Below are 27,537 nucleotides of genomic sequence, written 5' to 3'. Positions count from 1 at the left end.
ATCCAAACGCAGACATTTCAAAAAGGTTCATGTGGTGAATTACAAATGGAAACTACATTTCGGTGACTTTTCTGTAGATTGTGTGTCAATCCCCGTCACTACCCCGCTCCCCAACCAACCAGCGAAGAAGACAGTGATCTCCTGAAGTAGCTGTCTTTGTAACAGAGAACAGATGGGAGTGATTCTTAAAGTGGCTAAATTACCATAAAGATATATTCTGGGAAACAGCGGGTAGATGGAAATATAGGAAGATTTGCAGCCACACAAAGGGAACCCACCTTGTGAGTGTGGGATCTTGCTTATCTCTAGGCTAAAATAAAATTATTGGTCACAGCTCAGATACGGTGTGGGAACACAGACTTTTGTTCCCTCTCCTCATAAAGGGCCAGGACAACGTGAGAGGATGGTGGGTCTTAGCGCATCCTCAGACTGGTTTTCATTTATTACTCTTAATATTACTGTTTAGCCTGGTGCCTTTTCTCCCTGCTGCTGTGCTATTTACCAATGACCAGAGTCATAACCTGATTCAAGTCTGGCGTTCTCTCCCTCCACAATCCTATTCCTGCTCCTGCCTTAACTAGAGTGCCATTAGGGGCGGATAGGGTGTTTGGGGTAGGAAAGAGGGGCAGAGTAGGCATGAAAACTCCTGCTCTCTAACGTCATTTCCTGCTCACTTCACAAAGAGGAGAGAGAAATTTATGAGACCTGTAGAAATTGATGAGACTCTGTAAAGACCCCCACATGAGCTTAGAGCAAAAGCAAATTGGAGTACAGGAGAGAACAGTGGAAACGACAATAGCGGAAGCTTCTCATAGTGTTCTCCTAATGAACGTGCTGTCGCCATCTCAAGATGAAAGGCAAGTTTCCCTCCTTGGAAGATATTCCCCAAGAGCACAGTGTTCTGCAGAGGAAGCAAGTTCAATGGGCGGTCCTTCCCACTTGCTCGTCCTTCAGATGGAGTGTGTCTGGAGGCCCTGGCAGCATCCAGCATGGTGGTAGGCGTTACATAGAGTTAAGCAAAAAAGGCATTTTCTGCAAAACAGGCGACTTAAATCTTTTGGAAAGTCAATGCTGATTCCAGGAAGCAGAAGGAAAATGTTTTAAAGAGATTTTTTCTTATAAAGAACTTTTAAATACCTTTTCAAAGGCATGAATAGATTTATTTCATGAACTTCACACAGCTTATATTTCTTAGGCTAAGCATAGAACGTTTTAATAAACTATTCTGTAAATATTTATCAAATGTATTGTAGGTTTAATATTAAAATTGGTGTTTTGGGAAGAGAAGCATAAAATCCAGGCACAGGGTGGCAGTCACAGTGATGTGTGTCCAGCTCCCTCTCTGAGCCAGGTCTTGCTGCTGAGCCTCAGGAAGTTCGGTCGGCAGACAGCCTCCAACTGTCACCTCCTCCAGGGTCTGCCTTGTCTGCAGAGAGCTGCTTCACTGAGGTCATACCTGGCCAGGACAGCCCCCATGGGTGAAGGCCTGGTCCCTGCCTGGATATGAGATGCTCTCCTGGTCGTGCTGTCTCCAGAACTCCCTAAGCAACTAGCCGGGCTCTGTCAGGTCTGCATCGCAGCTCAGCCCAGTCCTGCTTCTGCCCCTTTCTTCTCACCAGTGTTTATCCCTCGTACATAACTAGCACCTTGAACTTTGTCTTGGGATCTCTTTCTGGAAAACCCAACCTGCAAGACATGATTATTAAGGATCTTACCAGTAATTCAGGAGACAAGATTGTTTTATGGGGATAATCGATGATGTGGAAGAAAATACAAATGCTACAGCATTCAGAGGAGAGGGGGAGAGTTGAGCACTTCAAGAATCAGCTGTAAGCTCCTGGTAGATCCGAACATTTTTGGTTGAGCAAACCCAAGATACTTGAGAGTAAGAAGAGAGTACAGGCAAATGGACCAATCTGAGCCAAAGCAAGTTGGGAGACTGAGGAAACTGGCCTGGCTAGAATGAAAGGTGCCTGTTAGAGAAGAGCTAGAAATTGAAATGTTGATTCACTTAAGATTAGATCTTGCTGTAGACAAGAGAAAAATCTCGTGGTAGATGTTTACTGCTCTCTCACATTAAAAAATGAAGTTCAGAGGTTGTCAGTCCTGACCTTGCCTGGGGGCTCCTCCTGTCAGTTCATACATCATTCTATCATCTCTAGAGTGAAGCTTTTATCATCAGGGTCTAATGTGGCAGCTGAAGATCCAGCCGTCACCTCCAAATTCCAGATGGTGAGATGGAGGCTGAGATAGAAAAGGGCAGGCCACACCATTTTAAGGAGACTTACTTCTAATTACATCTCAATGGTCCCAGCTTAATCACATGGCCACAGCTACCAGTAAGGGAGGCTGCAGAACATAACCTTTAAGCCAGGCAGCAAAGTATGCAGCTGAATTTTTTTTTATTGTACTTGAAGGATATATTGCCATATTCTATTTCAGATTGTGTAAACAAGTGAGACAAAATAATAAAAGGGCTAAAATCTAGTATCCTCAAACTGACCATGGCAGCAAAATATTTCAGAAATTATGGAGAAGAACAGTTATTTTATATATGGGTGTGGAATGTCAAAAGATTTTGGACATATCCAATTGGGCATTAATATTAATAATCATCTGATATATGTCAAGTGTTTTCAATATACCAGGAACTATGTCAAATGCTTTAAATCTGTTGTATTATATAATGGAGCCTATGAAGTAGGTTTTCTAAATGACCTATTACAGATGAGGAAATAGAGATTTCCAGAAATTCGGAAAATTGATCAAGGTCATGCAGCTTGTAAACGGCAAAGGCAGACCTCAGACCCACGTTTGTCAAGCTCCCCAGCCCAACCACTTGCGCTATGGTGCGTGCATTAGAGCCAGCAAGTGAACACCCGGCGGGGGGAAGCTGGAGCTCGGGAGAGAGGGCAGAAGCCGAGTGTACTCGAGGGCCCGCTCCCACGAGGGATGAAACCGTGAGAGTAGAGCACAACCCTCAGGGACGGGGGGACTCAGGCAAAGGGGAGAGGAGATATAACTGCTGAGTCTTTGGGCTCTTTATTTCAGAGGAGGAGAAGCCGAGGAGAGACAGGGGAGGAGCCAGGACAGAGGGCGTTCAGAGAGGACCAGGAGAAAGACTTCCTTGCTGACAATAGGAGCCAACAAAGTCATTAACACAGATGTTCAGAAAAAAGACAATGATTTGAGCAGAAGAGGCCATTCATTGATTTAAAAAAGTTTTTTTTTTTTTTATGAGGAAGATTAGCCTGGAGCTAATATCTGCCTCCAATCCTCCTCTTTTTGCTGAGGAAGACTGGCCCTGAGCTAACATCTGTGCCCATCTTCCTCTACTTTATATGTGGGATGCCTACCACAGCATGGTGTGCCAAGTGGTGCCATGTCTGCACCCGGGATTTGAACCGGTGAACCCCAGGCCACCGAAGCAGAACGTGGGAACTTAACCGCTACGCCACTGGGCCAGCCCCTCATTGATTATTTTTAACAGTATTGGAAGTGGGATGTGGGAATGGGTGGGGGAAGATCAGAAATAGTGCATAAACTATTTAAGACATATATGGTCATCCTATTGTTAGTAATTGTTGGCAGTAACAGTTAATATTTATTGAATGCTTATTCTATGCCAGGTGCTGTTCCAAGGGCTTATGTGTACTAATTCCTGTAACCGCAACCCTGTGAGGGAGCTACTCTTAATATTCCTATTTTATAGATGAGAAAATTGAAGCAGTGAGAGGTTAAGTAATCTGTCCAAAGTCACACAGCTGTTAGGTGGCAGAGTTGGGATACAAGCCCAGCAGTCTGGCTGCTGAGCTCATGGTTAGTAGTCTAGAGAAGCCAAAGCTTCCTTTAAAAAGTACTGAATTGGCAAAAGTCCACAGATTTTTTTTTTTCTGGGGTAAAAATCTCATGTCCATTTTCATAGGATGTGTTAAGGCTAGTTGGTGATTATCCACTCTTCTTGCTGTAAAAAGCTGTTTTGAAGAGGGATTAGTTTTGTTTTATTTTTTCCTGTGTTAGTTTTTAAAGGAAAAAGTATTTTAAAAAGTAGTTTAACTGAAATTTGAAATCCGAGGGAAAATATATTGCATTCTTATTAGTAAGCTTATTGAGAGAATTGAAATGGTACATTATGGACCTTAGTAAATGTCTCCAGATAGAAAGAGGGCATTCTATCTTTACAGCAAAACATTTTGATAAGTATGCACTGGAACAATGATTTCTTGTGTGTCTCAAATTCCTTGATGCCTACAGACTGCTCAACTGAATGTCATTAGAGCCTCTAGAACTTATTTTCGCATAGTTTGGTGGCTCACCCGTCTCCTACACAGTCACATGTTGATTTGAAAAAATATGTATATATATACACACATAGCTGCACATGACACAGTATGGGAAAAATACTGGAATCCAAGACTTACAGATTGCCAGCCTGCTCAGCATCCCCAACCCTTTTCAGGTAACCAGATTTATTAATGTCAATATGTGCTTTCAAAAGACTGAGAAGTGATTCTTAAAATATTTCTACCAGGAGCACGATAGTTAGGTTTTCAAATAAAATAGTACTGTGATATTCAAAAACAAAGGCTTTTGAAAAGTGTTTCTGTTTAGAATTTACTGGTGATTAAAATAGGCAGATTTGAAGGGAATAGGTTTGCCTTCCCATGTAGACTTATCAATTAATAAAATCCTAAGTGAGAATAGAGTTTCATAATATACAGAGATACAAAATATAAAGGCCAGAAAAAAATGATAAAAGTTGATCAGAAAGAAAAAGAAATCAAAATACTGATTTGAAAGAAAAGTATTTGGAATATATATTCAGTAAGAATATTTTTATGAAATTTTTAAATGATGATTATGTAACTGGCATTTATTGGTTTTAAATATATACTTAATATTGGATTGCTAGTTCCTTTGGGCAACTCAGTATCACACCATTCAGCTACGACAACAGTGACTAATCCTTTCTGAGAGCTTATTGCCTGGTAGGTGTCGTGTTGGGCGTGTCCCATGTGTAATTTTATTTAGTTATCACAAAATCCCTATGAGTTAGATAATCTGGTTTCTTTAGGGAAATGATGGAGCCATTCTTGATTGTAAATTTTCAAGAATCTCTTTGTTTTAACCTATGGGCATATTCGATAAGTAGGTGAAGTGCTTTTTTCAGGTAAGACGGTTGCTGCTTCTATTTGCTTTTCATGATGTACAAAATACCTTTAAGGGTTCCATTTTATTAACTTGAAATTTTTCCTTCTTACATCCTGCATGTTACTTCATCACACACTGTGAGAAGAAAATAAAGAGAAATATTTTCTTTATGTTATCTCCTATATTGCTTCTTAATATCTCATTTTTGAAACAGTAACCATTTCTCCCCTAGGAAGCCTTCCATCCCCTAATTTGATTTAGTCAGAGAAGAGCCACTGGAAGGGTAAATTACAGGGCAGCTACTGAAAAGCTTTGTTTTATCTTCTATTTCTTTATACACGACCCATAGCACCTTTGATTCTTACCGCTTATTTTCTCGAGGGTAGGCGTACACTATTAATTCATTTATTCGACACATATCTAAATAGTATTTACTAAGTGTTAAGCATGAAGGATGCGGTCGTGATCCAGAAAGTCATCATTAATTCCTATCTTCACGGAAGACGGCAGGGCAGGGTTAGTCCCAGGACACCTCCCATCCTTTGGGAATACATTGGCACACTGTAGCCATCAACTGGATTTTCCCTGGATGACAATTTCTAAGGGGCAAAGACAAAAATCTCCTTTTTAGCAGTTGTGGGCAAGTCACAGGGTTTATAAAGGATCTTTTAGGATGATTGTAGACAAGGGTCAAGATGGTTAAAATCTGTCTGTTTTGTTTGGAGGGAAAACATTAAGGGGAGAAAAAAAAGGAAACTGTGTAAGTAAACAAGGTAGAATTCTGATACTTGTATTAATTAGAGATTTTTGCTAAACCTCATACATTTCATCTATCCTAAAAGGAAAGAGAGAAATCAATATTTATTGAGTGCCTACAATGCTTTGGGCCATACACTAGGGGTCTTATATGTCACCTCATTTAGTTTTCACATCCACCCTATGAGATTTAGATGCTTTTATTATGCCCATTTGATAGATGAAAAAACTAACACTCACGGAATTTAAGTAACTTAATTATAGGTAGACATGATTTGAATCTGATTCTGATTCCAGCTTCCATTGTTTACATTAGTAGAATTGACAATTTGATGTTATAAAATATAAATAGAGCTCACATATTACTTCAGATGTTTTTGAAGACAAATATTTACTAAATATAATAAAATACTTATAAGCATGTTTAGTCATTCAATAATTTTTTTTGTGTCTGTGTTGTACTATCCATGTTGAAATTTATGTAACTATAGACATAATACCAGTGACAGTATAATTGTATTTTTGGGGGGTGTCTCCTATCCATTTTATAATTATGTTGCAAAATAACCATGCATTGCTTTTATAGCTAGAACTGACGTAGAAACAGTAAGAGAAGAACAGCTATGAAAGGTAGAAAAGTCAGAGTTTGTAGCCACATTTTGCGAATGAATACTGGAGGTTTGGGGAAAATGTTCATCAGAGCCAGTTCTCCTGGGGAGGAACTATGTTAAGAACCAAATCCTTGCTGGCTACTGCATTGTCGTACACTCTGTACTGCCACCTTTCTTATCACTTTTCCGTAAATGAATATTTCTAAGGTAAGGCTGGCAGAAGGAGTCAGCAAATAAGAGCCAACATCTGCCTGAGTTCTAGCCAGGCAGACTTGGGTTCAAATCCAGTTGCATCAGGTGCTAGTTAAGCAAGTCATCGAATCTTCCTGACTCTCATTTTTCTTACTTGTCTAATGGACATAATAATTCTCTTGCTGGCTTGTTCTGAGAAATAGAAGAGATGATGTATATTAAGTATCCAGAGCAGCATCACATACAACTCATTAAATAGTATTTCTATGTATTATATGCAGGATGAAATCTGCTCTCGGGATGAGTGGGTGAAGTGTTTGAGGTAGCCAGGGTGACAGACCACGGCTGCCGAGAGTGGGAGGAGTGATCCGGACCAGAGATGCTTTTCCCATTTTATTCATGCACCCTGGCCCCTCACACGCTCTTTTGATGCTGATTTCTTCCATACACTCCTAAAACATTCACAGCTTTGGCATTCAGTGTGGGTTGCTATTTTTTTATGTGCTCTATCCTCAAAGTGACAAAATTATACAGTGATTAAATCACTCCTTTCTCTATGGATCCTGACATTGTATGTTCCTTAAAGACAGAGATCTTTCTTGCCCTTCCTGAATCTTCCATACAACTATCATGAATGCACACAAACATTCATTTATTTAATGGACATTTATTGACTACCTAGGCACTATATTAGGAGCTGGGAGTATAGCAGGGAACAAAATAGAAATTTCCCTTTGTCTTTGTGCTTATGTTCCAACTGGGGAGCTGGATACTAAAGAATCACTATATAATCGTATAGTTTTAATAGCAGCAAATGCTATGAAGAAGTCCAAGGGGCTGAGAGTGTGTAACAGGAGGTAGCTAACCCATGGAGTCAGGGAAGGAGTCTTTAGGTAGTCATTTTATGAAATATATTGTGTGTCAGAAATTCTGTTACCCTTATCATGCGAATGAAAATGATTCACTGTGGAATCTCTGAGGTTCTTAGAACTCAGCAGGGTGAAGAGGAATTGAGGAGGGAGAGGTTGTTGGAGAGCATTCCACGCAGAGTAGCATGCCAGTCATTCGTCTTGCTCCATTTTCTTAAAAGATATCACTGTAAGCCCCTCGTATTATCCCCACCCCTAACCCATACCCAATCTCTACGTATGAGATGGGAGAAATAGCTGTTACTGAACACATGGATTGCCAAACTTCCTATATGGCCTATTATGTCACGCCATTTTAACCTCACAACAGTATTGATATATTATTATCTCAAGATTTCTAGTAAGTAGGCTGATTATGTCTTGGTTTGCCCCAAATAGTCCCATTTTATGCCTGTTGTCCTAAAGTAATTACTAACAGTGCCCCCCATTTCACGCTTGAGAGTGTCGCAGTTTGTGTGATAAATTCTATGGTTGTAAATAAATGAAGCTCAGAGAGATCAAGAATCTGCCTTGTGTCACACAGCTAATAAGTGGTAGAGGGTAGGGGATACCACATCAGTGCTCTCTGACCTATAGCCCATATCCTCTCTACTATATTGCAAACACAGTTCTACTCTTGTGTTGTACTCTATTTTATTCTTCCAATCAAGCTTCGGTAGCCCAAGACAAAACTGACAAAAACTGGCTTTGGGACATCTGCCTTCAGTTATTCTAAGAGTCATGTATTTCTATAGAATGTAAGTGAAAGGAAATGAGGGACGAAGAGAAAATATAAAATATGTATAGGAAGTAGTAGTTCTTTCCTTGATGTGTGTGTCTTTACACTTATATTTAGCTCATTCCTTATGTTGCCCAAGCGTGAGGAAGCTTGTTTAAAATGCAATTGCTTCTCAAAGTCAAGATGTGCCTCTAACGACAAAACGTCGGTTTTCGTTCTTTTCTATGACAAGATACCCTGTGGGTCGGGGTGGTTTACATCTGGCTCTAAATGTAAAGAGCTTAGAACTTTAAAAAGTAATCAGTTAAACCCTCTTATGTTTGAGCTATTTTCATAACACTTTTCAAACATAATGATCAAAATTGAGTAAGTAGATAAAATTTTTCACTGTTGGAATATGATGAAAGCTTTTTGAAGGCATTCTTCATATATAAATATATCTGGAACATAAAATAAGATGCTATTTCTTCTCTTTTTATTTTAAATAGAAAATGCATATAAATCGCATTATACCAACAGTCATACTGAAAATAAATATTACTTTGTCATGCTCCTGTATGAAATTATGATGTAAACTCTAAAGATGCTAGTATCACTCTATCTACTTACAAATAAGATTTTATGAACTATATTCTGTGTCAGCAAACTGTGTCTCTTATGATGTGTATAGAAATGATTCACCATGGAATCTCTGAGGATTTCTATTAAAGAATATGCTTTATCCTGACTGTTTGCCCCACAATTTATTAGTACCTCTTTGTATATGTTTCGAGACCTTCTAGTCAGTTTATCACACATTTATTCAACTCATGTTCCTGTGCTGCTAAATATGTTGTTCGTGAACTGCTGGCACAAATGGGTTTATAGTTGGTAGACCTGGAATCTATACGTCTTCTTCCTTTCTGTGTAAGAGCACATCTGAGGATCCATCTATCCCACTGTGCTCTCCTCCCAGCCTAGATCATGACTAGCATCTTATTTAGTAACTCTGTGGAAACTCTTTTTAAATTTGTTTGAGCAAACTACCTTCTTTTCGTACATTCATCAAATATCACAGCAGAAGGAATTCTCTACGGAGTGTCCAGTTGGGCAGTTCACACTGCGCGTGGCATACTAGTGTGCAACAGGCAAGCCAGGGCTTCTGTGGCCAAATAACTGTGAGAAACTGTGGCCTAAACCAAGCTTGAAATGTGAGACCCCTCCGAAAGGAGGATATAGAATATACCACTTTCTAAATTTATGTGACCATAAAACTCCTATATCACTATTCATCTTGCAAGGCTGATATTCTAAAGAAGGCACATAGGGCAACACTGATCTAGAATCTTATTTTGTAAACAAATTGTCCCTGAGAAGTTAAGTGACTTACCCAAGACTTCATAGCTATTTGAAAAACCTGAGCTCAGAACCTATTCTGTCTGCTTCTGACCTAGATGATTGGCCATTCCGTAGCTTTGAGCATCCTGATCTCTCTTGCTACAGGTGTTTGTAAGTGAGAGTCATGGGAAGGGAGCTGACTGCAAATACTCTCATCCTGCTGCTTCTGTTAGCCCCTACACTTTTGGTTCTTGGTAAGGACCTGTGAAACCCAACAACAACTGTTCCAGTGGAACTGAGGAACTTGAGGAGACCCAGCTGATTCTGTTTTCTTCTGGGCACTCAATTCGAAGTTTACCAAAATTGTTATCATTTTCATTAGCAGAAAAGAAGTGTAAGATATGTCCACAAATAAAGAGATCACTGTCAGTCAAGAAGTTCGCTAGATAAGTATTTATTGAGTGCTTATATGTGCCATGTACTATTCTAACTGCTAGGAAAATAGCAGTGATCAAAACAAAAGCCTTGCCTTCATGGAGTTGAAAATCCAATGATGAAACAAAAAAAATAATAAAAAAGCAATAGAGGTTGGTAGGTGCTCTGGAGAAAAATTACGTGGGCTGGGCGGATAGAGAGCTCCGGCGAGATACTAGAATTGGGGTTGCAATTTTATGTAAGATGACGAGGGATGTTTTACAGTTCAAGTGGCATTTGAAGAGAGACATGAGGAAGTGAAGGAACAGTAATAAGCTTGGGAAAACCTTTCCAATGAGTAGAATTAGCATGCTGTAGGAGTACACAACACTCATCGTGGCTGGAACTGAGGGAGCAAGGGGGAGAGTTGTTGGGAGCAGATCATGAAGTGGAAGCAGGGAAACTAGTTAGGAGGAAGTGATTCAGAAAGGTGATGAAAGTAGGTTCTGCTACTAGGGTGTTAGAAGTAGAAGTAGTGAGTTATATTCATTTTCTGGGTTTATTTTGAAGGGAGGGTCAAAATATACTGATATATTGATGGGAGGTTATGAGAAACAGGAATATTAGTGTATTGACCAAAACTGATATATTGATGGGACATAATGGAAAACCAAGACAAATCAATATAAGCCCACCATTTTTGGCCTACACAATGAGAAATAGGTACAACCATAAGCTGAGGTAGGGAAAAATTGGGGGTGGGGTGGGGAACAGTTTCAGGAGAAAGACAAGTAATTTTATTTCAGATATATTAAGTTTCAGATGTCCATGAGAAGATGCTAGTTGGATATGTGAATGTATTATCCACGGAAGCCGTCCAGACTGGGGTAATAAATTTGGAACTCATTGGCTTATAAATGCAATTTAAAGCTGTGGAACTGGATGAGATTTCTCCAAGGAGTGACTTCTGGGCTACTTCAAAGCTTAAGGGTCAGATGGCACAAAGCAGACAGAGGAGTGTCCAGGGGATAGAAAGAAGATCAAGAGAAAATGGTGTGCCAGAAGCCAAGCTAAGAAAGTGATTCAATAAGGGGAGAGTGACCACTGGCACTTCTTCCTGATGGATAAATGTTTGTTATCATTATCTCTGTTCCTCTTTCAAATTCTGACATGAATGAGTCCTTATTCATTTCTTCTAAATATCTAATTATGTCAAACAGTCATATTGGGCACTAGATTTTCTTCAATACTTTGAAGCTTCTGGCTACTTGAATTAAGGAGGGCTACTAGTGTCCTTTAAACTAGGAGGACATACCCCAAAGAGAAGAGAAGCTACAAGCAGTAATAACAAGAGTAGGAGCAATCCAGATGAAGTTAATACACTGACCCAGTACGGGTGAGGCCAAACTTAGGCTGTGATGGAATCTCACACATTTTTGATGAGATATCAGAATTCACTTTAAATACTGTACACTCAATTCTGAATGTGTGAATTGGGATAATCCTGATTGTGGTCCCTGGAATCACCTATTGCTCTGGTGACAGGGATCTAAACTCCTAGCAATTCCTATCTTCAGAGGTAAAACACCGTCCAGGGCTAAAACAGAATGAGCAGTGTCCCAGTGTTGGTCACCGGAAACAGGAACTAAGAGTACAGACACTAAGACTGAAATCTCCCTGGGAACGGCCTGAGGCCACTTCCCCATGCTGTCTATATTCAGCACATCAGCTTCCCGTTCCTCTAACTTCACTCTCCACCGGTGTCTCCTTCATGGGACTATAACTCATGTTGAGAACAGGGTCCAAGTCTTCTTTATCTTGATGTCTCCCAGAGCTGAGAATAGTGCCTGGCACTCAACAGGTGTTTATTAAGATAAATAAATGAGATTTCCAGTACCTTCTTTTATCAAGCACAAGGCATGAGAACAGACAAATGGATGTCTGAACAGCCTTGGCAGCTGGATCTGTTTAATCATTTACATGTTTCTTGGCAAACTTTTGTGGACTAGTCTATTTTTTTCTCAAATTTGCTTCCCAGGTCAGGAAGAGAGGCTTTTTATTCTGTGTTATTTATTTTAAAAGTAATATCCTAAGAGTCTTTTGGATGGAAGACATTGCAGTAGTATTTGTTTAGTAAGAAGAGTGAAGGACGCCCTACTTCGGCCATCCGTTAATGCCAGATTTTAAAGAGTTTTGGATTGTATTTTTCTATTCCAAACTTTGACAAACTTTATTTTCTTTTGCAAAAGGATTACTCAACAGAGCAGTTTGTGTTCCTTAGTAGGAGAGAGATCGTTAAATGTTTGTGTTTATAAAATGCATCAGGGTCTTGTACAGACCCTAGATGACTTTCTCATTAATAGGAAAAGTGGTTGTAATTGGAGGATAGACCATCCCTCCCTCCCCACCCCCCATCCTGTGTAAGTAACTTACTTGCTCTTCATAGTCCAAGACTGAGCCTGTGTTTTAAACCAGATTCCATCATTTTCTATTCAAATGAGGATGGTTTCTATAGAAATTGTCCTAAATACATATGCCTTTGAGGCTATATGTAGATACTAACCAGATGGCTGAAGCACGCTATTATAATGCATGGCCATTATGTGTTCATTTTAAAGTAAAAATTATGACTTCTATCAATATAAGAAATAGTCTATAACACTAATAGTTATTAATCAATAAAACAAGGGAAAGAAAATGATTAGAGAAAAGTTGCCAATAAGACACAGCAAAATAGAAAAATAATGGATTAATTTAATTGCTTCTCATGGTGTAAAATGATCCAAGGAAGAATTCAAGTAGGGCGAAAGATGGGAGCTGAAGTATTTCCTCTCCCAAACTTGATTGTGCCAACTTGCGTAAATATTGCTTTATGTTTGGGAGAGGGAATGAGAGAAAGAAGAGATCAGAGACGGAAAAAGAAAAAGGAAAGATCAGAGGGAGAAGAACAGAATGAAATACAGAATAGCTTCATAGCTGTTTTGATCCACTTAGAATAAACTGATGGAACCATTGACAGAGGACTGGACTGTCACTTCCTCTAGGGGAGCCACACACTAGAATGTTGAGATGAGTGTGCTCTCTAGGATTTATTAATGCTACTCTTTGATTTTTGGATTCCCTCATTGAATAAAATTAAAACACCTCAATTTGAGATCTTTGATGATTTAGACTTATCTGCTTTTCTAGTCTTATTTGCTTTTATTCTCATTTATCAAACCAAATAACAATAGTACTAACAAGAGTAACATGTACTAAATTATTTGCTTGGCACTGAGCTAAGGCTTTACGTAGTGAATTTAATTGTAATTTTCTCAGGAACCCTGTGAAATGAGTACTATTCTTATCTGTATTTCGTAGGTGAGAGGACTGACTTTTGAGAGGTTCAGATCCACAGCCAGTGAACGATCTGACTCTGGGGTCCTGTCCCTCATGACCATGCCTGGTGCCAGCTGCTGTTCTGATAGGTGCCTTGGCCTAAACTTTTCTTTCTGCTTGAAATAAATGCTACTCTATCCCACTTTCATGGGTCCCCATTCCCTCCTCCCTCTAAGGGCAACCCAAATGCCACTTTCTCCTTGAATTACTCCAGGTGGCTGTGATCTTACCACCCTCCAAAAGTTCCTCTTAAGTCACAGACCAGCCACAGGGCATCAGCTGGGGGCTTATGGAAAATGCAGAATCTGAGGCCCCACCCCAGATCTCCTCAGTCAGAAACTGCGTTTTGACAAAATCTCCTGGTGGTTTATGTGTAAAGTGTGAGAACCACAGCATGGGACTTTTCCTTTTTTTTGCTTTGTGTCCTATTATTTGCATACTTGTTTTATATTCTCAATTGGACTGGAAGCTCTTTGAGGGCAGGAGGGTATTATATTCTTTTTTGAGGATCCATAAATATACGTGGCATAGAAGAAGGCATGCAATTTGTTTAGCGGTATCACACGGCACTGATATTCAAAATTTAGATCATTTTCTAGGTCAAAAAGTACTGCATTGTTTGGAATAGTTTTCACCAGTGTGTTAATAGAATCACTTTGACAATTATTTTGCTTGCAATGTTTCCACAAATTCAGGCTTTTGATAACATTGAAAATGTTAAGAGGTATAATCAAGGTCTCTAAAATAAAATCGTCATTTCTTCCCATGGCCTTTAGTCTTTAACCAGCCCTGGGGACACAACATCTTTCATTGCCAAAGCACAAATATAGATATTACCGATTTGGAGAAAAATCAATGCTTAGAAAATAGAAAGACTGAAGACTGAAGACTCCTATCCATTTCTTGTGTGAAGTTCTGGGGTTTGCCTGTCTGCAGTCAGGACACTCCCTGTCTTCCAGGAACCTTGGAATGGAATTTTGTTTTGATGAATATTTGATTCCAAGCTTTATTTTGGAGCTAATTTGATTCATAGCAAAACTTCAGTCACTGCAGATGCTCCTGTATTGTTGTTTGCTATTTATAGACCATAGACCAATAAAGTTATTGATGTTTTGAAACGATCACTGTGTGTTTTCTAGTGCTTTATTTAGACACAGGGTTTACATGTATTTGTACCTTAGAATGTTCTCGCTGAGTGTGACCAACTGGTCATGAGATTGGCAGATGCTCAGGCCCTTCGATCAGCTTCTCCTTGCCGCACAATCTGGCTTCTCTCTTCTTTTTGCAGAGTATATAATTGGAATACATGCATGAACAGAAAAGAGGGCAAACACGTATAGGTGGCAGTTTTTTTTGTTTTACTTCTACTGGCTCCATTTCAGCAGTCAATATCACCTCTCACGAAATTCCAAATCCGAAAATCATCTAAGCATGAATCTACCCTCTGGAGCTGACAACATTCTCCAACTCCGGGAGGATTCCACTTTACCTCTTTTTATAATTCTTTCTTGCTGTGTGAGTCTGTGTGTTGTTTTCGTGAGAGGCTCCCTTCCCACCTCAGTCATTGGTTTGCTCACTCCCTTATGTGATGAATCAATGCTTCCAGAACAGGGGCTTCCGAGGGACTGCAGAAACATTTACTTCCAAATGAACTCGTGCATCTTGGCAGGGAGCGTTCAGACCACACCCCAGGTAAAAGGAAGTCTTTCCTTAATGCTTTCAAAAACTTTTACAGGCTGTGCACTGTGATGTTTGCTGTAAGAGGGTTTGCGGGAGAGCCGCCTGGGTGTACATAAATTTGACTGCATGTCAAAATGAAATGTTATCTACAGTTAGTGGAAAAGGCGAGCTGATAAAAGCAAAGCTGCTTGCTGGGCAACCAAAGAAAAAGCTCAGGACTGCCCTTGGCGTAGTGTCGCTGCTAAGACACCCTGGAGTGTCTCCTCTCAACAGGAGGCTAGTGGCCATCTGTGAGTGTGGGTGTCAACATCGGGAGGAAGAGAACTTTCAGGGAAATAGAAGAAAGGAAGGCATTGCAGCCCGACACTGAGCAAAGGAGCTGTTAGCCTGCATGGTATGGGGGAAAACAATTTCTGAAATTATTACTTGGCTATCTGATGAGACGGTGACAGTCTCAGAGATTTCAAGCGCTGGAAACCATATTTAGGAAGAGATTTTAATCCTTTCAGCTCTGATTTCTTTCATTAAAATAGTTTCCCAAGGATAGAAACTAAGATGCGTTTTTAAAAGGCACTGACAAGCGAAAGTGTTAATTGGCATTTGAGAAGTGCAATGGTATTAACATGCATCCGTTTCTGCTTTGTGTGCAAAATGATTTTTCATCACCATAGCGATTCATTTCTGGGCTCCATTGGAACTTGGCCACAGTATGCAGTAAACAGCAAATATATTTTTCTCTTTCCTGAACAAGGGGTTCAGCAGTCTACCGCTGACACGTGGTTCTTCATCTAAATGTTGCAGTGTAATTTCAAATCCTTTTCCAACTGAAATTCTGTGCAAAAAAATTCTGTTCATCCTTGGTAAGATAAGAGGATGCTAGGAAAGGCGATGAAAAGAGTCCCATGCTAACATTGTCCTCGCGGCTTAAAAGTGAATACCAAACCATTGACCTTTTTGTGGTTCTTCTGAAGATGTCCGGTGGACAGGAATTCATCCCTGATCTTGTTCTCTAACACCAAACTAGGAAGATGAATAGATCTTTAGTCCTATCAGGGTTTTCATTTTTATGTTACTCTTGAATGTCATCACGTATTGGTTCAACTAAAATAAAACATTGTTCTACACTGGTGAAGAAATTTTATGTAAGATATGGGGGTTTCTGTAGGAAAATATAACAATAAAGTAGAAAAAAATAATTTTACTTCTTTTCAGTTGCTTTCATTGTCAACAAGTGTTTATGCTTAGAAAGTCCTTTGAGGGCATTGTTATAAAAGCACAGCTTATTCAGGGAAGCATCAGTTTTCATTCATATTTTGTTTCCATTTTGTTCATTTATAGCTATTAACCTTTAAAATTTCTATAGTTTATGATGTATCAATCGTGGAGATCTACTCGTACTTTAGAGATCTTAAGTTAGCATTGAATTATACAAATTGTACAAGGTTTTTGGAGAAGTAAATTGTTGTCATGTATATCCTTTAGACGGCAAAGCTAGTTATTGTTAATAACAGTTATGTGTATTGCATAACCACAGGGCACTTATACCGAAGCCTTTCATACATCAGTATGTAAAATTTCATTTGGATCGAACTGAAGATAGACTTGTAGTCATCATGTCGGGAGATGAGGGTGGGCCTACAGAAGCTGCAGATGGTGCCACAATTTCACCTCTTCTTGGACTTCTAAAGGACTATCTTTATTTCCTACCCAAATGAAATTGTGCAATGAATTATCTGAACTACCCTCAATGATTTTGTTGCTAAAACCGCTCTCCATTCATCACAATATTGATGAGATTAGATTTATAGAAACCTTCCTGGAAAATAATCTATGTATAAAGTGTGTCATATTGTGTATTGTTGATAAGACTAGTGGGCTTCCCAAACCTCACAAGGGATCTAATGTCCCTTCCTGCAAAGAATAGGATTGGTTTATTATTTTCTGATGATAAGCTGCAACCTGGGAATTGTGACATGGCTGCAATGAGGGAACAACGACAAATATCTTTAAAGGCAGAAAAGAATATTAAAAAATGAAAGTTGGCTCAGAAGGGTTTGTCTGAGTATTTTATAGTTGCTAACAAACATGCATTGTTTCAAGAAGGCATAGGTATTCTAGTTTTTCAGTTACCAGAAAGTTATACCCTATAAGTGGTCCAGAGCTCCTTCATTAGGCCTGTAACTCGGGTGAAATCTTCTCCAAGAATATCTACTTCTCTTTGTTTGATTTCATGCTCACACAGAAAATATCTGCTTAATAATCTAGGGTCCCAGGTAGCCTGTTCCAGGTACCCGATGACCCCAGGCTCACACTGTGCCATCAAGCTATCAGTCTCTCTCTCTAGTCCAGTCTTGCCATCAGTGTGGCTTTCATTTTCATAAGGACAGCCTTGTCGACATTCTTGTCTTCCAGTTCCTTGACTTTCACGATCTCAGTGCCCTTCCTGTTTTTTTAAATCTCAGCTACTCAGTCTCAAGGCCAAAGTCTAGACCTTATAATTATCTAGGATTACTGGACTTCTAAATCTTAAGCTCTCATATACCACACATGATGACCCCAGGCCTTTCTCCCAAACATTCACCATGCTGTCAAATCTGTTTTCTGAGCTACAGAGACCTCCAGTTCCTTGCATCTGAGGTCCCTCTTCTTTTCCTGTCCAAACTGAATGCCATGGTTGATCATTTGCTCTAGTCTTATCAGTACCCTCAATTTCTTTACACTCACAACATCCTTCTGCCAAAATGACCTCCAAACATCAATTCTGGAAATGCTTACAATTTACTTTCTCTGTTCCTGTGATAGGCAGGTGAGCATTCCTGTAGATTATATAAAATAGCCAAGCAAATTGCTTCACTATCAATTCATGGATTCACATTTGGGCCGGACTCTTTTATTTGTTTATGGTCAGGCCTCTTTTCTATTGGCATCAATGATGTTCTAGACTTTTCTATTTTTCTTAAAATTCTATCTCAACTTTACCAGTTCTTCCTCAGCTTCTGGATCACTCAATGTTACAGTCTGGAGGTTCAACCTTGGACCATTTTTTGTCCTGTTTGTGTTTACTCCCTTGGTGATCTCATCTAGTCTTCTGGTTTTGAATACCACATATAGGTTAACAACCCTAATAATTTTATCTCTAGTTCAGACTTTCCTCTAAATGTGACTCCCATACCCACCTTTCCACTTGGATGTATATTTGGCCTATCAAATTTGATCTTTATTCTCAAACCAGCTTCATCTGTTGTTTTCCCCATTTCAGTGAATAATATCTCATTTCTTGCAGTTATTCAGGACAAAAATTTTATAGTTATCTTGACTCTTGTCTGTCTCTTATATCCCACATGTAATTTTTCAGTGAATTCTAAGTTTTTCCTTTAAATCATAACTAGAATCTTCACACTTCTTATCATTAGTACTGCAGCAGCCCAGGTTTGACTACTGTTACCTCTCCCACGGGTTATCGCAATAGCCTCATAGCCAGTCTTCATAGCACTTACCACTACTGAAAAGACTATATATCCTACATATTTATTTTGTTTTCTGTCTCCCTCCAGTAGAATGTAGATTCCATTAGGGTAGAGATTTTTATTCAGTGTTATATTGCCAAGCTCTAGAAAAGTGCCAGCATTTACTAGGCATTTAATAAGACCTTCTGGAATAAATGAAAGTAAGTAGAAGGCAAAGTATTCCAGTGAGGGTTGATTTTACTAGGAGCATCATGGCAGGACTGAAGGCCACATAAAAGGACAGAGATGTAGGTGGGCGAGTAGATGCAAGGGGGGCCCTGAAGTTCTCTTCTGATTGCTTCAATTGTCTCAGTGAAATGGGAAGCAAAGTCATCAGCTCAGAGTGAGACTGAGGAAGAAGATGTTGGGGGTTTGAAAAAAGAGGAAACGATGGGAGTTTTCCAGGTGACTAGGAGGGTGAGTGGGCTACGAAATTATTGATTATTAGATTATTAGATTTAGTGAGGGTGATTTACTCAAATGGGGATAATGATGTGAGAGAGGACAAGGGATTTAAGTGGTATGCGTGGGAGTAATTGTGGTCAATTAAAAGAAAGAAAAGAAGTAAGGGAGAACACAGTGTTGGAAGGATCAGTAGATTTTCATTTTGATGGGGTCCGAGAAATGTTCGAGATGGAGTACTAGAGGAAGCGGTCTGGAAAGAAAAGAAGTGGTGGTCAGAGAATGAAAAAATGGAAACTCTGGAGGGGTTGTGGCTATGGGTGTAGGTTAGGGATGTGAAAGGCAAGGAAGAGTAGAGGTCAAGGCAACATGATATTAGAAAAATTACCCATGGGGTGTAATATTGGGCACTATCAAAAACATGGTGTTAGAGAGAGTGGATTTGAGCCAGGAACTAAGTCTTCAAAGAAAGAAGGGTTTGATTTGGGTGTGGGCAGATGACTTTGACAAGGACGGGTAGTGAATGGTACAGACGGATGACATGAGATTCAAACCTGGAAGTTTCTAGCTAAGAGGAAAGAAGAATGGTCTAGAAGCAGTAAAGAGGAATGAGGACACCTATCCTACTTCCAGGCCCAGTGTGAGAGAAAACAGCTACCACTGAGAGAGCTTCCTGGAAAGCAGAGTCCTTCAAAGGAATCATGGTTTCCCTGGAGCTGGAATATTTAGAGAAGTTGTTAAGGATATGGAGGATTTTGTGATGGCTGACTGAATTCCAGAAAGTGTGCAGCGAAAAGCCTTCAGGAATTGGAGCAGTACACGATGAGAACAAAACTAGGGATGTGCATAGCATACAGGGACTGAGGGATGACTCAGAGACCTGGGTTTTTTAGAGGGACTGACGTGAGCAGGGTTAAAGGGGCTGCTGAGATAAAGCCTGGGGGATCTAAGGCATAGAAAGGTGGCACAGCTTGAAGGGAGAGGAGAGCAGAGGTCTTGCCAGGGCATATCAGCTTGAAGGGAGAGGAGAGAGATCTTATGACAGAGACATGGAGGCAACAGAGGGGCAGTGCTACTGTGACTAGATGGGGCTGATTTTATGAAGAACATTGATTATATCAAAGTGACTCCCCTCACCCTTCTGCTTCCTCCCCCCCATGACATTCATGTACTTTTCTTTATCTTAGTCCATTCTCTCTGGGCTCAAAGGAGGCCATGTTCCTTCTCTTGTCCCCTTAACTTACTCTGCCTGCTTCCTCCAGGACCTTGCTCATTTTCCTTCTCTACTGGTCCCCCAGTCTACAGACATGTTCAAATCTATTCCATTACAGACCAACAACGGCACCCCTTTGACTCTATTTCCCTGTCTAACTAGCCTCAACCTCTCTCTTTACTTCTGATCCCAATTTCTTGAAAGAGAAATCTACAGCACCATCTTCTTTTTCTCTCTTTCCGTTTAGTCCTCTGTTGATTGCTCTTGGCTTTCTGTCCTTGTCTCTAGCCTTGTATTGTTTTGTTTTTGTGTTTGTTTTTTCGCTAAGGAAGATTTGTCCTGAGCTAACATCTGTGCCAATCTTTCTGTATTTTTTGGTATGTGGGCTGTCAGCACAGTGTGGCCACTAATGGAGTGGTATAGGTCCATGCCTGGGAACCAAATCCAGCCTACCAAAGCAGAACGCACTGAACTTAACCACTAGGTCATGGGGCTGGCCCTTCTAGGCTTGTATTTTTTTAAAGCCAGAATTATCTATCTAAAATTCTAATGTGACTGTCATTTCCCAATCCACAGTGCTTTAATGTTTCTCTGTGGTCAACAGGATAAAATCCAGGCTTGATCCATACCCACAGCTGCTGCTTTCCATGCTTTCACTCAGCTGGTTTTCTCAGGCTGTGCTATTCTTGTCTTAGAATAAGATAAGAATATTATCTCTTAGATACTGGGACTTCACTGGGACTTAAATTTCAGGTGTTGCCTTTTACAGAGTCTCCCAGGTTGGGTAGGCAGGTACCCTCACCACTTTCCCTTAGTTTTCTGTGCATTCCTTTTTTCCTTGTGAGTGGTCTACCGACTGTTTCCTCTTCACTGTGGTAGCCATAGTCCCTGAGTGCCTGCCACAGCAAATAGTTCACACAATTATTTTTGAATGAATGAAAGAGGAGCCTCGAGAGGAGGCATTGGTATTTTGATAGCCAGAAAAGCATACTTTCAATTTTAAATCCATACTTTAGCATTCTTATTAATGATAAATGCAGGAAGTTTCTTACATGCTTGGTGATTATGAGTCAAATTGAACCTGCTACCCCAGGGTTAAATGGATAAAAGTCAATTTTGAAGCAGACCAGATGCTGTGTTTGTGATGACCCCACTGAGGTGGAGATGCCCTGTATTGTTCCAGCTAACCTGCTGTTTCATTGCCATCCCCTGCAACAGGATCTTTCTGGGGTTGTATTGCTTTGTCTGATAAATGGTATCATAAAAAAAAGGATCTAATACACTATGACTATTTTTATAGCTGTTTTCTTTGGCAACTGTACACAGGATTACAGGACAAAAGGCAATTTATCAAAATAAATGAGATAAATATCATCATATATAGAGAATAAAGTCAAGATAAACCTTTGACAACACCAAAAGTCTAATTTATTGCATGTCTCATAGGTCTCTTCTGGTGATTCTGAAGCCAAACCTCTGATCTTCACATTTGTCCCCACTGTCAGAAGACTACCAATCCACTCTCAGTTGGCTGACACCTCTAAATTCCTTGTTAAAATTCCTGAGGAGCCAAGTGATAAGAATCCAGAAACTGTAAATAGGGTAGGATTACTTTTATTCTTTTTTTATATCAAGCAATTAACGTTAAATTATTCATAATAATGACTGGGAAATTTGTATGAATGTTTATGTCCTCTGCTTAAAGTGAGGTGACTGTGACATCTAAGGTTGACTAAATATATAATTCTGCAACAGGAACTTAAATGCTGTCAAGTCCCAGGTTCTAATACATTATTCTCAATCCTTTTGAATTGATATCCTATTGTTTACTCTGCCCATGACAGATTCTGCCTCCTGGTACAGCCTCTTCTCCCAAGTGTATCCTAAAACAATAAAGACAAAATTAAAAAAGAAGTTTAAATTTACCTTGAAAGAAAATACAAGATAAAACAGTGAAGTGTTATTATTTTACATGTAATAAATTAGCAACATTAAAAAAATGTAATACCCAATGTTGGGGCAGTTGTGAAGATATTAGCAAGCTCACACTTTGCTGCTAATTTGGTGAATTTGTGCAATTTTGGTGGAAACCTTATCCATAGTCATAAAACTGTTCAGGGCTTTTCGATAAGCTAACTCTCGGAAATGTATCCCAAGAAAATAATACAAAAGAAGAAAAATGTTATGTAGGAAAATAATTAGGGAAAAATAAAAACAGCTTAATATCTAACAATCAGAGGAAAGTTAAAAATTTGATAACACAATATCTTGACAAAGTTATAATTATAGTGATTATGTAATTCCATGGAAAATGTTAACTTTATAATGTGATAAAAATGTTATAAAATTGTACTTATACTCTGATTATAAATGAGACCAAGACTGGAAATGAAATTAAAACAAACAAAAAATCCCCCTGAAAATGACTTGTGTAAGAATAATGACATTTTGGGTAAAAATTTTTCTCTTTAAAATACATTTTAATACTGTCTCATTAAAAATAAAATGTGACTGGGGGAACTTTGTGATATTCTTGAGCCAACTGGAAGGGAATACAATAATTTGATTCACCCCATCAACATGAAAACATCTTAGCTAGCAAGTAGTAATATATCTGTGATTCTGGGATTTGCAATGCTGCTATCTTATTTCAGACTATTGGGGCCAAATTATTTCAGAGGGATCCTGAATACTACATAAGGCACGTCTGGGAAGTTTCTCTCTAACAGTACTCGACTATGTATAATATATTCATGGGATCCTTTGCTATTAGATGCTATGAGTACGTGAGCCTGTAGATATATGAGTCAATCTTGGTTGCAATCCTCCAAAACTTCCTAAGATGATGATATTCGTCTGCTGATTGCAATGATACATACATAGCTACATGTTTAAAGGTTAAAGGTTATTCTTCCTGTTTTTTAAACAGTTCAATATTATAATAGAACAGGGTAATAGTGCCTCTGTTCGTTTATATATTTAACAATTATTTACTGAACACACTATTGACTTGGTGCTGTGGATCCCAAGTGAAATAAATCAACTCATATAACTTATTTGTTATTGGGAAGGTAGACAATGAAGAAGTGAAAAGTGTGAAGTAGAATCTCAGGCATGATGAATGCTGGAAAAAATCCATCAGAGTAAAGGAATAGAGAAGGATGGACTGTGGGGGAGGGGAGTTATTTTAGATCATTAATAATGTTTTAAAAAACTAGCTCAATTTTTGGTAGCTTGTTAGTTTTTCTGTTACTTTCCATAGTAAGCAATCTGTCTTTGAATCCTTCTATTTTTAATTTAAACTTTCCAATTTGGGTTTTTGTTACTGTATTAGATGGTAATTTAACATGTGATATGATCATTGTCAGAGAAATCCTAATCAGAGGCACTTTGTGTCTTATCTCCACTATGTCATCATCAGCTGAAAAAAGTGCAATGGGTGTATAAAATCAACTCCTTAATTTAGTTATATATAATCAATGGCTTGGCTTCTATCATGACACACTCAACACATACACACATATTAGCACACATTTAATTGACCATCATAGTTGAAATTTAATGTATTTAGTGTCTTCTTTAACTCTATATTTTAAAATAACTTTAGACTTGAAGAAAAGTTGCAAAGAAAAGAAAAACAGTAGCCATAATATATTTATCAATACCAAGAAAATTGATCTTGGGTCTTTTAAACCTAATCCTAGTGTACATTGTTGCTATCATTTTAGAAAAAGATGTTTTGGTAGCTTGATAAAGCTATTTTACTCTTTTAAACCTTCTGTGTATTTGTAGGAAATTGGATGGGAAAAGATTTAGAATTACAAATCCAAAATAAAGAGCAGTGAAAAATACTTTGTACTACAAATATCTGCCTTTTTTTGGTGTCTTATTCATGAGTTCTTCCCAATTAGCTTAGATTGTTTTGTCTGCATATCTATGCGTTTTGTTCCAATTTTATTTTTCCTTCAGACTTTTAGAGAGATTTATATTGCTTTAGAACCTTTCGATGGGATTTCCTCTCTCCCTTGGCTTATACAGGAGACACAGGTTTTGCTTGACTGTTAACTAAACCCTTGACCAATCCCCATTTGTTTCATGCATTGCTGTCCTCCTTCCTTTTTAAAAAATCATATCATGATTTATTTGAAAGCAGTTTTATTGATTCTGAGCCCTAAATTGTTTGCGCTTGGCCCAGGACGCACAGGTTGGCTAGTAAGAGTAAACCATTAACTTCAACTTAATCGTTCTTAAACCAACCTGATTTTTAAATCTATTTTAAAAACTGTTGTCCTTGGAGATTATAAGCAGGTTAAACTTTTACGTGCACATACAAAAAAGAAGGATTTATCAAACCAATGTCCGTGCTTTTATGTCTCTACATTTATTGCAGTCTAATTCCAATGAGTACTTGACCTTGAATGCTGGGAGCCAACAGGAGAGAGACCAAGGGACATTGACATATCCTTCAGAGGTCAGTGGAAAGATTTCACAAGAAAGGGGATTCAAAGCAAACGAACCACAAGGAATGCAGCAAAGTGACCTCTTCAAAGCTGAATATGTCTTTATTGTGGACTCTGAAGGGGAAGATGAAGCTACAAGCAGAAAAAGTGAACAAGGCCCCCCAGGGGGGATGGGCACCACAGCTACTCGGCCCAAATCTCTAGCAATCTCCTCCAGTCTGCTCTCTGATGTGGTGCGTCCCAAAACACGAGGGACAGACCTCCAGGCCCCATCACATCCTGAAATGCCTCTGGGGATGGCCCCACAGCAAAAGCACGGGCAGGTAGGTTTTCCTTCTTGTCATAAGAAAAAAAATTGTTTACGTACCCCTTGTGCTAGGCTGTCTGCAAACGCCTTCCTGTTCAAGGCATACAAAACGCTCAACAAAAAAGAAATTAAAAAACCAAAACCTCAAGGTCATAAGTCATCTATATGTAAATATGGATAATAAATTCATAAGACAAAAAGGATTATACAATTATACTGTGAATTTGCTGAAGAGAAAATGTAAAACATTTAGCTGGAGTGGGTTTGGGGGAATATTACCTCTTTCTTCTGAACATTTCTTGAAGGTTGATATTGGGAGTTTCTTAGCAGAGAGTGCTTGGTGAGCTGGGCGCATCAAATAGCACATTTCAATACAAGAAAGATCCAGTGAGAAGACATTAACTGGATATTAGATGTAGACACATTTCTTTTAAACCACTAAAAAAGTAGTAAAAGGATACACTAGGAAATGAGAGTGTGTAAAGAAAATAATTCTTTCCAGTGTGTCTTAAGGAAAATATCTATTGTGGTCCTGGAGGCCACCAGGCTGGGGCTGGCCTCGGTGAAATGACATCTCATCCCAAAGCTAAGCAGCAAGATTGAACAGTTCCTTTAAGTGGACAGCATATGGTGCAGTAGGAGGAGACCCATATCTGTGATGTCAGGAAAGAAAGGGGGTGGATAGGGAGGGATTTTGAAGGAAAAAAAACAGGAGGATTTTGCCACTGGCTGGCTATTTGTTGTAATGAAATTATACAATGACTTTGATAAGGCGTAGGTAGAATGGCAGGAGTGCAGAGGCTGACCTTGGGAGTAGATAGTGGATGTAGAGCTCTCCTTGACTCTGAGCATGAGTGAGAACCAAGAGGTTCTGTTTAGGATCTGCTAGGCCAGGCATCTGCAAGCATCCCAAAGTAGTTGGGAGAACATTTTTATTGGTGAGTTGGCCTTTTGGTGCTACTGGGACCTATGCAAAACTGTAGAGTAGGCATCTTATTTTTTGTGCCACCTTATCTTTATATCTGCAGCCTTCACTAACTTCCTGGTGCTGTATTATAGCACCTTCACGCATCCATAGCCTCATGCTGCCTTTTGGTGATAGAAGACTCTCATAGGGTACCCTACCCACATCTACTGTTCATTGTTCTTGAAGTTTATTCTCAGCTAGTTATTGGAAGTATTCTAATCATACAATTAAACTTATTCTTAGCAATTGGTGATGGGCTTAAACATTTCTTTCTTGCCTCAGGAAAGATGATAGAATAACCAAGGGGAGACAAGGGATTTCCACAGTCAATGGAGGGTAGTTTGATGTGGCTCCTTTAAAGAAGAATGTGTAGGAGGATGATACCAAATAGAAGTAAATAAAGAAAAATATTCTGAATGAAGCACTTTTTTGATTTTTGATTTACTCTTTTCCCCAATTGATAGATTTCTTCCTTTGAGATGGTCATTTATTTTGTTTTCATGTGACAAAATGTATAGAGGTCAAACTAGAGACTACACACACTTTGGAATCTTTTTGCCAAAATGAGTTAGCTAGGAGTAGGTTATAGTTTATGCTATCAAAGCTTCTAATGAAAAGGCAAAGCTCAACCTAACTCATTAGTAGTGGCTGAAAATTATGATTGCCAGTAATGCAGGAATACTGGATTCTGAAATGTTTGGGAAAAGCCATTGTTCTTTGTTCCATTTCCTATAATAATTCATCTGAATGATATATAGTAGGTCATTATGAAATAGAATTAAGATGACTGTTGCCCACCAATGTGCACTAAAGACTAAAGACCAGAGCACCAAAGAAGGCACTCTGAGAAGTTTAATGTAGTCAGTAGCAGACGTTTAATGGAAAAAATCTAAGGATACCCCATGATTTGATTACTTGATGCCAACAACATCAATTTTTTAATCAGAAATGCAGTTAATTAAGTGAATTTCTGGTCTACCTGGTAAAAATGAATCTACGTATAGAATTGTCTATAGATTAGCATTATCAGTCAGCAATAATTAAGCTATTCCTAAAAAAAGCCTTTAGTTCTTAGTCTGGCTTTTAACCTTTCCATAACCTAGCCTAGATGTTATTTTCTATCCACTTCTTGTACCTCTCTTCTTCAGCTCGTCTGAACTATCACGAGAGTACACACTTCATACCTTTCTATCCCTGAGCTCTGATTCCTCTGTGTGTAATCTTCTTCTCAAGACCCATCTCCAGTTTGACCTAGGCTACTTGATACTCTAGGCTCCATTCAAGTAGCACCTCCTCCTAGAGAACTTCCTGTTGAAGAGGAGTTACCTTTTCTCCTCCATGTCTGTCATTTTCTGTATAGTTTTGTAGCCTTTTTAGAAAATCTCTAATATAATTCCTTTTCATCAGGTTATAATAATTGATTTTATCTTTCTTCCACACCAGACTGAGAACAACTTAAAGTCAAGGTCTGTCTCTTGTTCATTTCTGTATCCTCAGCACTTAGTGCAGTCTTGCATGTAGGTGAGGTTCCATAAG

At 39.0% G+C, this 27,537-nt stretch overlaps 1 protein-coding gene across 11 annotated transcripts in view; it reads left to right on the top strand.

Annotated features, from left to right (window-relative positions):
- The window catches only part of MLIP (muscular LMNA interacting protein), a 231,919-nt gene that overhangs the window by 85,741 nt on the left and 118,641 nt on the right, over window positions 1-27,537 (top strand). For 6 of the 11 annotated variants that reach the window (XM_046641215.1, XM_046641222.1, XM_046641221.1 and 3 more), the window contains exons 1-3: window positions 14,823-15,158; window positions 21,714-21,869; window positions 24,658-25,050. In XM_046641215.1, coding sequence (XP_046497171.1) covers window positions 14,898-15,158; window positions 21,714-21,869; window positions 24,658-25,050 — 810 coding nt within the window. In that variant the 5' untranslated portion in view covers window positions 14,823-14,897. Of the gene's footprint in view, window positions 1-14,822; window positions 15,159-21,713; window positions 21,870-24,657; window positions 25,051-27,537 lie in introns of those variants that run through there. The other 5 variants (XM_046641218.1, XM_046641217.1, XM_046641223.1 and 2 more) reach the window with 4 other exon arrangements.

This window comes from Equus quagga, chromosome 15, assembly GCF_021613505.1.
Source record: "Equus quagga isolate Etosha38 chromosome 15, UCLA_HA_Equagga_1.0, whole genome shotgun sequence".
Taxonomy (NCBI): Eukaryota; Metazoa; Chordata; class Mammalia; order Perissodactyla; family Equidae; genus Equus; species Equus quagga.
Note: the sequence above shows the minus strand (reverse complement) of the source record. Positions and strands in the feature narration are given on the sequence as shown.